Below are 14,955 nucleotides of genomic sequence, written 5' to 3'. Positions count from 1 at the left end.
GAGATGACCTGGAGTTGAGTCATGATCCTGCCCCTCTACTCGGCTTCACTGAGGTCACATCTGGAGTGCTGTGTCCAGTTTTGGGATCCTCAGTCCAAGAGAGACATGGAGCTCCTGGAGTGGGTTCAGCAAAGCACAACGAAAATGATGAAGGTACTGGAGCATCTCACTTATGAGGAACGGCTGAGGGAGCTGGGCCTGTTCAGCCTTGAGAAGAGACGACTAAGAGGGGACCTCATCTATGTAAGTAGCTGAAGGGAGGGTGTCAAGAGGATGGAGCCAGGCTTTTCTTGGTGGTGCCAAACAGTTGGACAAGAGGCAATGGGTAGAAATGGATGGACAGGAAGTTCCGCCTGAACATGAGGGAAGAACTTCTTTACTGTGCAGTTAACCACGCACTGGAACACGTTGACCAGAGAGATTGTGGAGTCTCCCTCACAGGAGATATTAAAGAACCATTTGGAAGCAATGCTGTGGCATGTGCTCTGGGATGGCACTGCTTGAGCAGGGAGGCTGGAACAGATGACCCACTGTGGTCCCTTACAACCTCACCCATTTTGTGATTCTGTGAATTAATTTCCTTGCCCCACACCTAACCAGTGAAAATGTCTTTTCCACATTTTGTTGAAATCAAACTCTACACAAAGGGTGCTGAGAACGTTTTGCATTCACAATCCCAACACTATGAAATAATGAAGATTACTGCCTGCTAAGGATGTGGTACTGCCTGCCTTGCTTATGTAAGCAAGACACTATCACTCCCTACACATCCTGCACACAAGGTTAGGTTAAGACAAGAGTCACCGTATCTTGTGCTCACTGTATACTTACACTCAGGAAAATTCAAATAAATTTTAAAGGTGAATCAGTTAAAACTTTCTACATTGTTTAGTTGGACAGCTGAATTTAGAAAGGTCTCAGACACATTTATTTCTCTTTCCAAGTTCATTATCTACTCAAGTCAGCTACAGCATTATCACCCACAAGCAGATCCATGCAGACAAGCCAGTAGGACACTATACCACAGCTCAGTGCTCCACCAGGAAGGGACTTTCTACTACCACCTGCACACAGCACTGTGCTTTTGGACTGGGTACAGGCTGTTCCCACTAGCAAGGAGGACTCTTTCCAAGAGATACTCATCAGGTTAAATCCAAACAAGAGTCCTTGCATTGTTTATCCTTCCTGCTAATTGATGGCCTTCATGCTGCCACAGAAATTGTTCAGTGAATACACTGACACTGTTACGCCTCCAACACCCCAGGCAACCCTCAACATGCCCTAGTTTTCCTTATGTCTCATACTACTTTCTTGTCCTACTAGATCTGTTAGCCCTGCGTGAAAGCAGATAACCTTTATGCCTGTTATGCAGTTACAGAAACAGAGTCATTGCCTACCAGGAAATCCAGCATACTATCTGCAAACCTTGTCCTTTCTTGCCCTTATGTTGACTTAATTAAAAAAAAAAAAAAAAAAGAAAAAGACAAAGGTAGCACCCAGTTCTTGACTATTTGCTGTGGCTCTTCAAATGCTGACTCCAATCAACCTGCTGTGGTTTCCTGCACACTGGGAAAGAACATTTCCATTTCATATGTTCTCATACTGCTGCTTTTGCAGATATCTACATGACAAGTAGATAGTGTTAATAAATCCAGCATAATCAGAGAAACCCCAGGTCTCACAGACAGGCAACTCTAGTACAGGTTACTGTGATGTTGCACTAACAAAAGAATCTAACCTAGCAAGAATATAGAACCACTTTTTAAAAAACTACAGAGCTTCTAATACCATTGCCTCAACTAAAGATTATTACCTGTTGTTGTAAGCTGTTACCACCTTCTAATTTAATAACGCAGAATTGCTCACTATTTATAAAGTACGTTCAGCAGAGCACTACAAAGAAAAAGTATTCTCATTTTTTAAAATTCTTCAGAAATCTGTGCTCACCTTAATTCGCCTGCTCTACATCCTGTTACTCCCGCCAGACTTCATCTGAAATGTGCTTACCAAGTTGCTCAGCATCAGAAAACAAAGCAAGCCCATCCACTTAAGACACTGAACTGAATCTTCCTAATGTTCCCTAGCCCATGCACTACATTTTGTAGTAGCAAACTGCTATGACCTCATTTCCACACCTGCACACTTACTATTAATTCCCATGTTAGTCAGCAACACATCTTTTTAAAGGTTCCTCTATTATTTAACACCAAGCCTGAATTTTCCACTAAAGTGCCCACAGGCAATGTCCACATCTACTATGGAGTTTTACTCAACAAAGGAAAAAAAATAAAAGAAAGGAAAAAACTCTCCTCTGTCCACTTGCAGCAAGAGCAATGCAACTGGTGGACAGCACAGTAAGTAGCATTCATGTCTCACCATAACACCCAGATAAGTTGCAATGTCCCATTTCAGGGACTAAGTAGCCTGCAACAAATTATTTCATTTATAATCAAGCAACATGCTTACACTGTTAAACTCATCTGGTATAAATGATATGCCTGTTTTCAAGCCCAAAAAACCTGGTACAACCTTTATGACTCATGTGCCTGCTGAGATTAAAGTAAGATGAATGCAAAAGGGCATCAGTCTGATAAGCAGATCCTTGGACAAATCTCTGAATGAAGAAAAAGAAGAGGATGAATCTTTAAAAGACATCAAGTTATATATTCTGTCTTCACTTGATAAAGCTTAGGGGGGGAAAACAAGGAGCTTTTTGTGACAGGGTGCTTTTTGAATGTTTAAAAAATTTGAAATTAGATCCAGCTGTTGTTTTCCACATGCATTGTTATGCTTCAGTGATTCAGACTGGATGTTTGTATTTTGACTAGTTAGCTCAGGACCTAAGCAGTCTAATCACCATGGCCGGGATTTCAAAGGAACGGCACAAATGAAGATGTGAAATGAGCACCTTTGTTTGGCCTGGAACAATTAGACCTGGCTTCAAATCTTAGAAGAACTACAGAATATAGATGTCTGTAGTCTGCTTATTTGCATCATGACACATATAAGAGCCTCCATTACTCATCTCTGTTCACTGTACTAGGCACTACATAAACAAAAACCCACCCTGAAGAAAGCAGACTGCCTTCTCCTTAGTTAAAGTCTGTAACTTATATTTAAAAATATGATAAACATCACACCTCACATCTCACCTTAAAGAAGAGTGAAGCCCTTCTTTGCTGGCCAAAAAAACATTATAAATGCATGACGACCACTTCTTTGACATCACTCATTGTATTTCAAAATAAGTATCAACATCATGCCAAAGCATCAAGGACTGTTATTAGCATTTCTTTAATAGAATAAGTTTCTCATTACTTTTCCAGAAATATTTCTTATTCTCAGTTATTACATGATACAACTCTTACAAAACCAGTCAAATATCAGATTCAGTTTTATTTCCTGCAGTAGGTTATATAGGAGAGTCCAGGTCATCCAACAAAACCTCAGTTTACATTATCCTTTAAATTTAATCTTCCGGTGTTGCAAATGTGCCATATTTCACTGCATAATGCAGACAGAAAATGTGATTGGAAAAAACAAAGTGGAACAAAAAGCCAAAACAAGCTTTCCTCAAAAACATGCAAGGCAGAAGTAGTAGAAAAGTAATTCCGTGTATTGTGTAGGCTGAAAATAATTCTGTTGGTCACAAACATCTCACCTTCTCAGTCATCAGGGACCAGGAAGTATCCAAGTCACATGAAAAAATTGGCAGCATTACTAATGCTAGAATATGCCCAACAGTCTGAACTGCCTCTGTACTTCAGATGCTTGACAAAATATTTAAAAGAGCTTCCTTTTATTATTTTCCCATGTCTTGGTACTACTTTTCCAAGAAGCAATGAGTGGCGCAAATATTGCCATTAGCAGCAAAGAAAACAATCATCCATTACATGGCTCTCAAAGTTTTGAATACTTTCCAGAAGGAGCACGCCACTTGGTTATAAAATGTCAGGTCTACTCAAGAAAACAACTGGAAAACAAAAATTATTCCCATTTTCACATTTATTTAAACCTTCGTCACTTTGTTTGCTGACTTTGAGTTACTCCTCTTCAAGAAAGAGTCACAAAAAAAAAAAAAACCAGCTCAATTGCAAGGTTTTAAACTAAGCCAGAAGGGTTGACCTACAGCACAGTGCCAGAGGGTAGAGCACAGCTGTCTTGGTGACACATAAATGGAAAGATCTGTCCCTCTTCTTTGCTTCAGGAAGCCTCCATTGAGCAGCAGGTGGATCTCTTCTGTCCTTTCTATGACAAGCATTTTATGGGTTATCCCTTCTTTCCCCTCAAGTGTGTAATAGCTGCCGCAGCAGAATATTTGAATAACAAATACTGAGTTCAAAAAGGACACAGAGTTTGCCGTTGCCTGATTTAGCAGCCATCCATTTTAAAGACAAAATACCCGTGTTCCCTGGAAAAAACTGAAGACAAATTATTTAATAACATATTCAAATCGTGCTCCAAGACTGGAATGTTGCACCAAGGATAATTTAACGAAGTAAGAAATTAGTAAGCAAGTGAGAGCCACAGGTAGGTAATGTTGCTAGATGTAAAAACTGTTTATGCAAATCTTCTGTAACCTGGCAATCTCATGCTGTGGGACTTCCAAAAGAGGATACATAATGGTGCAACAAAGAGCCTTGAAGTATCTGCATGCACCAAACATCCAAGTAGTCTCAAAAGCACCATTTTTATCCCATCAAGATAATCTTCTATTTACACTCTACACAATACTCTTCTCCCCAACTAGGAGACAGGTGCGGAAGGTTCCTCCTGAGACACCGTATTTCCACCCAACACCTGATTTAATACCCAAGCTCTCTACCGCAGCAGCACTGCCATGCTCTCAAGAGCATTAGACGTACCTGCTCTCTGCCTGATCATCTCAGCTACTACTGCAAGATGAAAAAAAATAAAACTAGCTTAGAATTTATGTACAGCCTCATGCAGAGTGGACCACTAAATCCCTGAGCTTCAGAAGGACTTCAGGAATTTTACTGTGACTTTTTAAATGACCAAATTCAGGCTCCATTCACAAAACAAAGACTGCCCTTGATTCTCCACTTGCACTGGTTGTACACTTAAAAAGTTCACTCCACTGCCACACGAAGAGTGTCAGCCATTAAATATTTTGTTTTTAGGTAAGAATGAGAAAACCCAAATCTGCTCCACCAGCCTGTAATCTGCCAGTCTCAGAGATGCAAAGATACAGAGTCTCCATGGTTGTGATCCTGAAGGGCTACCAAAGATCTCTCCACAAAACACTACAAAATGAAGAACATTAAAATTAATTTTTACCTTTTTTACACAGACCTACAAATCCATGCCATAATCAAAGCTCCCTCTATGTGGCAGGTGTGACCCAGATGTAAAACTGATTTATAAACGTAAAATAAAGAGGCTATCCCTACAGCATGCAGGGTTACTGTTTTTCTATGCCAGTCCTTCTCAGGCACTTAGAGGCAGCAATGTTAAAAAGTCAAAGGAAAGGAAATTATCTTTCAAAATGGAACTTAATTTGACCACAATCAGGAATTCTGCAACATTCAAGTACACTCTCACAGTTATAATATGCTGTCAGTATGTGGCAGAGTTACAGCTATTTATGTGCTTTAAACTATGCATTTCCATACCTCAATGGGTTTGGAATTCTTTTAAACTGCACTCTCCACTCCAAATGTCATTATTTCAGAATAGCATCCATTTAACCTGTGTGTCTCAAAACAGTCTCCAGCTAATTTAGGAATGTATATACATAGAATATATATTTCACAGATTGTATAAAAATATATACATTTTAAGAAAAGCAGACATATGAACTCACTTCTTTTAGAAGACCTGAGAGACAACAGGAAATAAACCAAAGCATTATTGGATCAGCTGTATGAGTTACCTGGACTAGTGGGGCAAAAGACTTTTTATAAATGTAATGTATCTTCTGGTTCTTTTTGTTGGTCAGTAAATTCACACAGGACAGATAGGTTTAATTTTAGTCTCAAGTTATACACTAGAAGAGAGCAAGAAGAGAGAAAACTGACAAAACAGGTATCTTGTTTTAAAGTCCCATCTTTGGTCCTAATCTAGGGAGTACTGCAGAAAAACTCATGGAAATAGAAAAGCTCAAAATCCAATGTAAATGCACCACTTAAACTGTGGCATGGATCTATAAAAACGCCTCACGCAAATATCCATGGAGTAGGGCAAAAAAGCCCTCAAGAGCTCTTTTGACTCCTCCCATTTCAAAGAACACATTCCTAGGGCCTACTTCCCTACTAACATGTGGGTTTCCCCATGGCAACATGTGGAAACACATTTCTACAGGCACACAAAGCCAAATCTGCAGATGAAGAGCACTTCCTCCTCTTTCCTAGGCCAACTGCAGCTGGATGACACTGCATTCCCTGGACATTAATTATCAGTCAAAACTCCCCAGCTAAAAAGGAGAACACTGAAATCAATGCTCATAGTACAAACTCCATTTCATCTCATGTGCCAAACTGAAGACCTTTTTGGCACTAACAGCTATTATGCATCCAATTCAGTTGTCCGATCTGAAAACATCTGCAGGAGCAGCCATAACTACAAATAATTTTATTATACAGACTTTAAAATAATACAAAGTTAGAAAGATGCTTCTTAGAGTTCTTAGAGCTCTTCTAGGCCACTGAAGTGTGTCCAGGGAGGTTTCAGCTGATACAATGAACAGTACACTGCTTTCTTCAAAGATTGTCAAAAGCAAGGGGAAACAGATTTTTTTATCCATTAGGACAATTTGAGAAAATTGGAAAACGGAATGAAATACAAGGTTGTGAGTGAGAATTCAGATCTCTATCCAGCCTTTTTGGTTGCTACCAAGAGACAGGCACTGAAACTGCAATTACAGCCAAATGACAGAATCGGCTCCAATAAGATTCCAGGAGACAGCCAGATCAAGTACTGCTGTAAGAAAAGCTATTATCTCGGTAAATGTCTCTGATAATCTGGTTAAACTAAGTTGGACCAGAGCTACAAATCTGGCCTCTACACAAGAGTTAAAGAATAGATTAGAAAAAACCTCTCTGAAACCAAACACAACCCTCCAGCTGTTTAGAAGATGGAAAAACAACCTGAACACATGCCCAGGCAACTCCCACTCTGGAAATCTTACCTGGTGGCCTCAGTCTTCAAGAGCAACTGTATCCCCTTAGATGAGGACAGCTAGGAGTAGAAGGACAGTTTTGACCATGCTCAATTATCTTTTTACTGCTGGTTTTACAAATGTTCGCAGTATTTGCTGAAGTCAATGAAAAATATTTTCAGCCTGCCATCCCCACTTGTGATACAAACACACACCATCTCATTAGTCAGAAGACAGATCTATTGTTCTGGATGCTCTTTCTAGCTATTTAACAATAAAATTAAGGCATCCTTTAGAGAGTAACACCTCCATGATAGTCTTATGAACAGTGATTCACAATTCCTCAAAGGAGCTACGATGTGGAAGTCCTAAAAGACTTAAAAGAAAGGTGCTTAAATGTTATTAATTCTCATCACCATGTTCTTCTTTTGTGACTTTTTACCTCATGACTGCTTTCAACTCAACAGAGATATGGTAAATAAAGGCATCCTTTTGAGAGAAGGCCTTAGAGAATGATGTTTGAATATTCAATGATCCTTAGATGGAGGTATGAGAGAACTCAGCTAGTTCACACACAAATTAAAAAAGGAAGTTCAGTCCTTAGTTCAGAGGAAACCTGTGCAAATAACAAGAGGTCACAGTGAAAGATAATCATGAATACATCAGAGCAAATCCAACCTCTACATTGTATTCAAGACTTTAAACACTGATTTAGGATGAAGACAGTGTTCATTCTGAACCTCTGTGATAACTTTCAATTCCCTTCTAGAAAGGAGTGAAGTAGGAGGGAAAAGGAGGACCAGGAGTGACCTTACTGCTCTCTACAACTACCTGAGTTTGTAGTAAAGTGGGGGTGGGGTTGGTCTCTTCTCCCAGGCAACCAGCAACAGGATGAGAGGACACAGTCTCAAGCTGAACCAGGGGAGGTTTAGGCTGGCCATCAGGAGGAATTTCTTCATGGAATGCTTATTAATCTTTGGAATGGACTACCCAGGGAAGTGGTGGAGTCACCATCCCTGGAGGTGTACAAGAAACAACTGGATGTAACACTTAGTGCCATGGTCTAGTTGACAAGGTGGTCATCAGTTAAAGGCTGGAATCAATCTTGGAGGTCTTTTCTGTGACTTCAATGTCCACTTGTGTGCTTGAAAGAAAGGGTCCACAACTCAGGCACATAGCTCAGACTTCTATGAGATATTCCGCAGTAACAATGGCTTCTCTTCAACTGTACGTTTAACATTCTGATGACGAAGCTACAATACATAGAAATAGGAGTCTGGAAGATGGATTTGCTAAAACATTAAAAGGCAAGATGATGCACACATCCCGTCTGAAGCCAGCAAAGGGAAACCAAACCTTCACAGAAGAGACAGTGATACCACTTCCCTTAAATCTTTACAACTGGGTTCCCCAACACATATCAAGAAGCTGGGTGTCAAACCTCTGTCTGCTTGTCAGTTTATAGACATGACTACCCATAACCCAAGCTTACAGACTGCAAAATAAAACTTGTTTTAACTCTTCTTTCAGCCAGGTTACCCTAGTAACCTGAGTACATCCCCCCTCAAAATAGCTCAGACACACCAACAGTGGCCTTAACAGACTGCAGCCCCCTGAAAATTGAGCCTTTTTTCCCAGTATAATGCTACTATCTGTTGTATCTTAACTGGCCATGGATAACCAAGAGCTAAGAAACAAGCGGGAGGGAAGTCAGCAAAAGTGGAACTAATTCAAACCAATTTGAAGTCAGATTCTCATGGTGGTCTGTAAACCAGTGACATTCTGAGAGCAAAAGATACAAATCATTAATCAACAGGTTCACTTTTTCATGTGCATGTTTACAGAATTACACCTTCAACCACAAGCAGAGACACAAAAACTATTAAGAAAAAAACTGGGTCAACTCTAGATTTCTGAATGCTTTAAACAGAGAAGTCTCTTGAAAAGTTAACAGAACTTAAAAACCTAAACACCTAGTCATTTTTCAATGGGAATTCTTCCTTGTGGTTTTACATTTTTCATGGGAGCTGCTATGATCAAAGTTGCTGTAAATAAGACAACATCAACAGCAGATATAGGCTACTTTGAAAAGGATCTTTTTATACTTAGCAGCTTGATATATCTGAGGCAGGAACTGAAAGAAAGCTGTTGCTTTCAGAAGCATTTCAAACAGCTCACAAAAGTACACACACCAGCAGAGAAAGAAACAAACCAGAATCTCAACACAGACTTCTTTTTTCCATCCTGCTGCTTTATTGGGCTTTAAGGCTCAAATTAGCACTAAGACTTTACATTTAGGAAAAAAACAAACCAACAAACCAAAACAAAGGAACAATAAACATGCAAATAGTCACAACACCTATTCCTTCTATAACTAAAAATAGGAAAGAGCACTGCCTACTATTCAGTGGCCTCAGCTTTACCAATGCAGTGCTTCACGTTTATGGACCATGAGGGCCCTGGTTTGACATCCTCTCACACTCCAGAAGATTTGCCTCTTTAAATAATTCAGGCAACTAAGCCAAGGGCACACATGGCTGGATGGCTAAACCAAGGCAGTCCCTGAATGATTTGACAGACTGAATGGCATGAATGGTTCCCATTACGGAATTTGGCTTTCTCTTGCTGCACACTTCATGTCTGTGTGAGCCATTAACAAGAAATGTGATGCCCAATCTAGACGGTTTGAAAAAGTGCAGGAGGAGTAGAAACTCTCCTCATCATTTAGATTTCAACAGCGCAGTGCTAAAAGCAGAAACATCAAGTACTTCAATTCAGATATGAAAAATTTAACTACTTATTCTCAGTCAGCTGTGAAATATTTCTAGCAATTCACACATTCATTCCAATAGGATTTCCTAAAAACCTTAATGGAATGACAGAAATAACAAAAAATAACTGTTTATGTTAACATACCTCTTTGCTTATTATTGGTTTTTGCACATTTAGACAGCAACATGACAGACTCTTAATCTGAAGAATATTCCAATGAACATGCTAACAAAAGCAGTGCAAGAAAATTTATGCTACTGTATTTTCTTTTCAAGCATCACAATTAGGCTGTGTCACTGGAGGGCCTACACAGACACATGGATAAAATAATTGAAAATACTATGAATCATTTAACTGCACCTATCGATGCTTTGCATGAGAACCTATTATTATGCATTTGTGAGATAGAAGCAGAAACACAGTACAGAACTGTGAAAGCCAGGTCACTCTCTTTTGGAAATTTTGCCATTTGAAAGCACTTTGGCCCCAAAAGTTTGTGAACAGCTGCCTTACACTATTTTTCAAAGAGAAACATCCTTCTCACCCCCGTTCCACTTTTAACTGAAAAAACCCCAAAACCCACCACCCCAAAAGTATAACCTTCCATGAGAGACGGTTAATTAAATCAAACAAATTAAGTGGTTTCACAGATTAATGACAAACAGCACACAGTTTGTGAACTACTCATTCAAGTATCAGGTAATTGCCCAAAATCACATTACTTAATTCCTCACACTTAGTATGGAGAACTAGCTTGCTGAAGGCAGAACTGCAAACTGAAGTTAAGCATAAATCTCTAAGTTGTATTTTATTTATTCCCTTCAATGACTTGCCACTATCCCTAGCATACCAATACTATTGCTGTACATTATACTGAACTCTAGACACACACAACCTAAAATCCAGAACAATTCAGAGATCCTGTTTAAAACACAGTCATGCAGGAACTGCAACGGCAAACTGAAAAACATTTGAACTGCAATGAGGGAGTAGAAATAAGTAGGAGCATTGCAAACTATCATCACAGAAACTGTAAGATTCAACTCTTCAGCAATGATTTAATACTCAACTTCTTTCTGGTCCAAACCAATGCTGGGAGGCTGATTTGTCATAGTAATGGAAAAGGAAAAAAGAAAAAAGACAACCCTCCTCCAGTAATTCCAGCTTTCAAGCTAGCTTTAAACCTGGACAAAAGTATCTCAGCTTCCTGACAGAGATCTAAAATTGGCAACTGAGGCGCATTTTCCAGATCTACACAATAACTGCCCTCCACATTCACAAAATGCAGAAAGAGCCTGCATTTTTGGGACTTCCTAAAGTTTCTGAATCATGCCCTTTAAGTTTCAAGACTATCTGCTGGCTCTTCTCAAAGTATTTTTTTGAAGAAATCATGACTAAGGAATTATACAGCATGTACCAAAATAAATATATCAGGATTACACAAGCACTGGGATAAGCAGGCACCAGCTAGAAGGATACGGCTGAAAATTTCATTCATGATTCAAATTTCAGGAAGCAACTTTCATACATCATTTTCCTCTTGTTGCTTGTCCACCACTGAGAAGAGTGCAGACTGGTATTTCTACAGGGCTCCCTCTCTTCCCTCAGAAAGTGATAATAAATCAAACAAGCCACCACCACCTTTGGCTGTCTACAGTATGGCTGGCTTTTTCCCTTCAACCATTGCTGAAGTGGGAATATGCATTAATGAGAGTGGAGTGGCAGATTTCTTAAGGAACTCCACTGACCAGGCCTTGGATCTGGACTTGGGCAGCCAAGCAGGGATGGCAACAGCCCAGCTGAACTGCACCCACAGCTCAGCTCTCTGAAAACAAAATCTGATCTGCTCCTACACTGCACTCAAATCATTCAGCCGACAGACTTTTGAAGTTCCCGCTTTAACTGGTAAATCATGTGGTCCAGCATTTACTGCCTAGATCAGGCATTCCCAAAGAGTAGCATACCCTGAAGTAACTGTAAGCTATTCTTAATATAAGGTACATCTGTCTAGCTTCCAAATCAGTCCAGGCAGAGGCTTTCATCCAGCCTGCAGGAATTTACACCTCCTGCCAACATAACATACACTTCTAGATCAGAATGGGAAAAAAAATGGGAGGACTAAACTGACAAATGATGGAAAAAACTAGGGAGCTTAGCCAAAGGTAGATGATGTTGTGAAGCTGGGAAAAAAGTTTGGGATAAAAATATGAAAAAATGCGTAACTTGGGTACTACTGCAGATGTGACCCATACAAATAATGAAGTTTTAAAAAGTAGTTTTAAATTAATGCCATCGATCTGCAAATCTACACATGGACTTAACCATTAACTACACCTGGTTTAGGGGCACTAAAGCCTCCAGGTATTGGATAGTCTCAGCTTGTATTATCAAATGCAGACAATTAATTCAGATATCTGAAAATGGAAACACTCTATTTAGCTTCTCAGTTTAGCTGTTTTGCTTTAACAAAGAAAGAGTTAATACTCAAGAGATGCATTTTTCTTTAATCACTTAAAGAAACACTCCAAAATAAAGATATATAGTCACATAACAAAATGCCACTGAACCAACTACCAAAACACAAGCAATCAAAGACCAACATTTTATTGTAGATGCTCAACAGAGATTAAAAAAAGTAAGATGTCACAAACTATTAATTTTTGATGGTCAGGAACCAAAATGCTTGGCTAAGTTTTCATTTTTGACACACTGCACAACCCCAGAGTTATGAGACTAAAGAAATCAAAGATTCTTTCTTGTCAAAAGCACTAGCTGACATTTACCAAGCATGACATGGTATAGGAAATATCCTGACTCTCCCCCTAAACCTATGCAATAGGAAGAGACAAAAAGGATCCTTCAAGTATGGCTAGGTTTAGAACCTGTTTTTTCCTTTTCTGTTTTGCCTCTTCTTTATTCTCCTAAAATAAGGCACCCTTACATCATATTGCATGCTTCCCAAGTACTAATTACCTTCAACCCGTAATACAGTCCAGAAATAACTCAGATGTACGAACTATGTAAGAACTTTGTACGCCTTCCTCAATTAGAAGTAAACAATTCTGCATGATTACATTAATCTAAACGTATCTTTCCCATTTTTCATCTAATGCATCTGTGATATGCTGATGCCTGCGGTGACGATAGCACAAAATCTGAAGACTCAAGGAGAAGACATACACTAGTTCTTTCAAAACACTTCAAAACAATGTTTTTGCTATCAAAAAAGGATGCAAATTACAAATATTACCAGTAAAACCAGCTATGCATAAGGTCTTACTGTGGAAACAAGAAATGTCAAAACAAGTACCTTTGCTATCATGTACTTCTCACACAAGTTGATCTGCAGGCCACTTGACTGTAAGGGAAAGTAGTCAAGTACATTAGGAACCAAGCAGAGGACTAACAGAAGCGATGAGGTGGCTTATGGTTCTTAACTTTTATTTGGTTTAAAAATCACTAGATAAAAAGATTTCTCTTTGGAAGGCTACTTGTTTAGAATAAAGGATCACTAGTGTATTAAAACCACCAGGATAGAACACATTTATAAATCAGGTAACAAGAGAAGTAAGTGATCTTCAGCCCAAACTGCCCTGGGCTCAGTATCTGTTATCTTCTTGCTTGGCCTTCACAATTTCTGATTTACTCAAATACAGCCTTCAACTTTATAAATGCAACAACTAAGAACAAAGCCCAAAGGCTTCTGTTCCCTCCAGCAGTTTAATTACTAATGACTGGAGAAGAGTCTTTGCTAGAAAAAAGTAACCTTAAGACAAGCTTTTCCCTTGTTTCCACAGCTCACTGTCTGAGAAATCTGGTCTGCAACCTGGAAACAGCACATCAAATCAGTATTTTTAGCTTAGTGCTTTGCACTAATACAAATAATTATAACAGTGACTCACTGATTTTCAAGCTAAACTACACTGCTTTATCACAATCCATCTGTTTAATCTTTAGTCCTGAAAATTTTTATGTGTACTTATGTGCTCCAATGAAAATAAATTAAGAAAATCAAAAACACTGCCATCAAAGACATGGAAAAGGAGATAGCATTCATGAAAATATTATGAACTTATGCATAGGCTCACCTTAAATCTTTTATCCTGCAGGACTTTCTTAATGGCCACAAGCTCTCCTGAATCACAGAGTTTGGCTTGATACACAACACCAAAAGATCCATTTCCAATCACCTTGGTGTCTGTGTAGCTGACTTCTTGTGGTCGGTCTGGACCTTGTCCAGGAGTTGCCACTACTGTAGTCACCTTGCTGCCATCTTTGTCTCCTGGAAAGCAAGAGATACACAAATAGTCAAAATACAGTGTAAACAAGATGACCAACAAGACTAAAACAGAAGAGGGTAAGACAAAGATTTAGATCAGCATATGTATTTCAATATTATAGAGAAAAATAGAAAATCTCTGACAAAACACAAAGAAATCACTGAACATGTTTTTCACCAATAATATATTAAGTGGTGACAATTTTTCATTTAGATTATTGCTAACAAAAATTTGCTCTCCAGAAGCAAATAATTGAGCAATAAAATGCAATGCACAAAGAAGCCAAGTACTTATCCCTACATCTGATTATAAAGTAAGTGATATTAAACAGGGTGTTGTTTGTATTACCAAAATTAAGCATTTTCCCGTATTTTTCCTGTAACTGAAGAAACCAAACTGCCAGTATGAGTTCAGAGCAGCACTCTGATCTTTGCAGGCATTTATCTGGCAATAAAACCCAGGAGCACTTTGTAACAAATCCACCCACATGTAAAGCTTCAGCTTGCAGCACCAGGAAGCATAACCTTTGTCAAACCTGGCTGTGCGCACCTGAAGTGAAACCCAGGCTGCATCAGATGGCACAGCCCTGTTCCTCCCTTCTCCCATGTCTGTCTGGACTTCCTTGCAAAGAAGGGATGCACTTGCTGGGGCAGGGGGAGAAGGATGACAACGGCAGGCACTCAGCTGGCATCTCAACGTGAACCAGAACGCAGCCAGTGGCAGTGCTCAGGATGCAAGATGGCAGTGGAGGCTGCACAGGTGAATGTGCCTTGGTGCAGATGCAGC

The 14,955-nt window shown here is 39.4% G+C and overlaps 1 protein-coding gene across 1 annotated transcript in view; it reads right to left on the bottom strand.

Annotated features, from left to right (window-relative positions):
• The window catches only part of GSK3B (glycogen synthase kinase 3 beta), a gene marked incomplete at its 5' end in the record, with an annotated part of 91,018 nt that extends 76,771 nt beyond the window's left edge, over window positions 1-14,247 (bottom strand). The window contains one exon of the mRNA XM_017731895.1: window positions 13,978-14,247. Within this exon, the coding sequence (XP_017587384.1) occupies window positions 13,978-14,247 (270 nt within the window). The remainder of the gene's footprint in view (window positions 1-13,977) is intronic.
• Between the last annotated feature and the right edge of the window lie 708 nt (window positions 14,248-14,955).

This window comes from Corvus brachyrhynchos, unplaced genomic scaffold (genome assembly GCF_000691975.1).
Source record: "Corvus brachyrhynchos isolate BGI_N302 unplaced genomic scaffold, ASM69197v1 scaffold3, whole genome shotgun sequence".
Classification (NCBI taxonomy): Eukaryota; Metazoa; Chordata; class Aves; order Passeriformes; family Corvidae; genus Corvus; species Corvus brachyrhynchos.
Note: the sequence above shows the minus strand (reverse complement) of the source record. Positions and strands in the feature narration are given on the sequence as shown.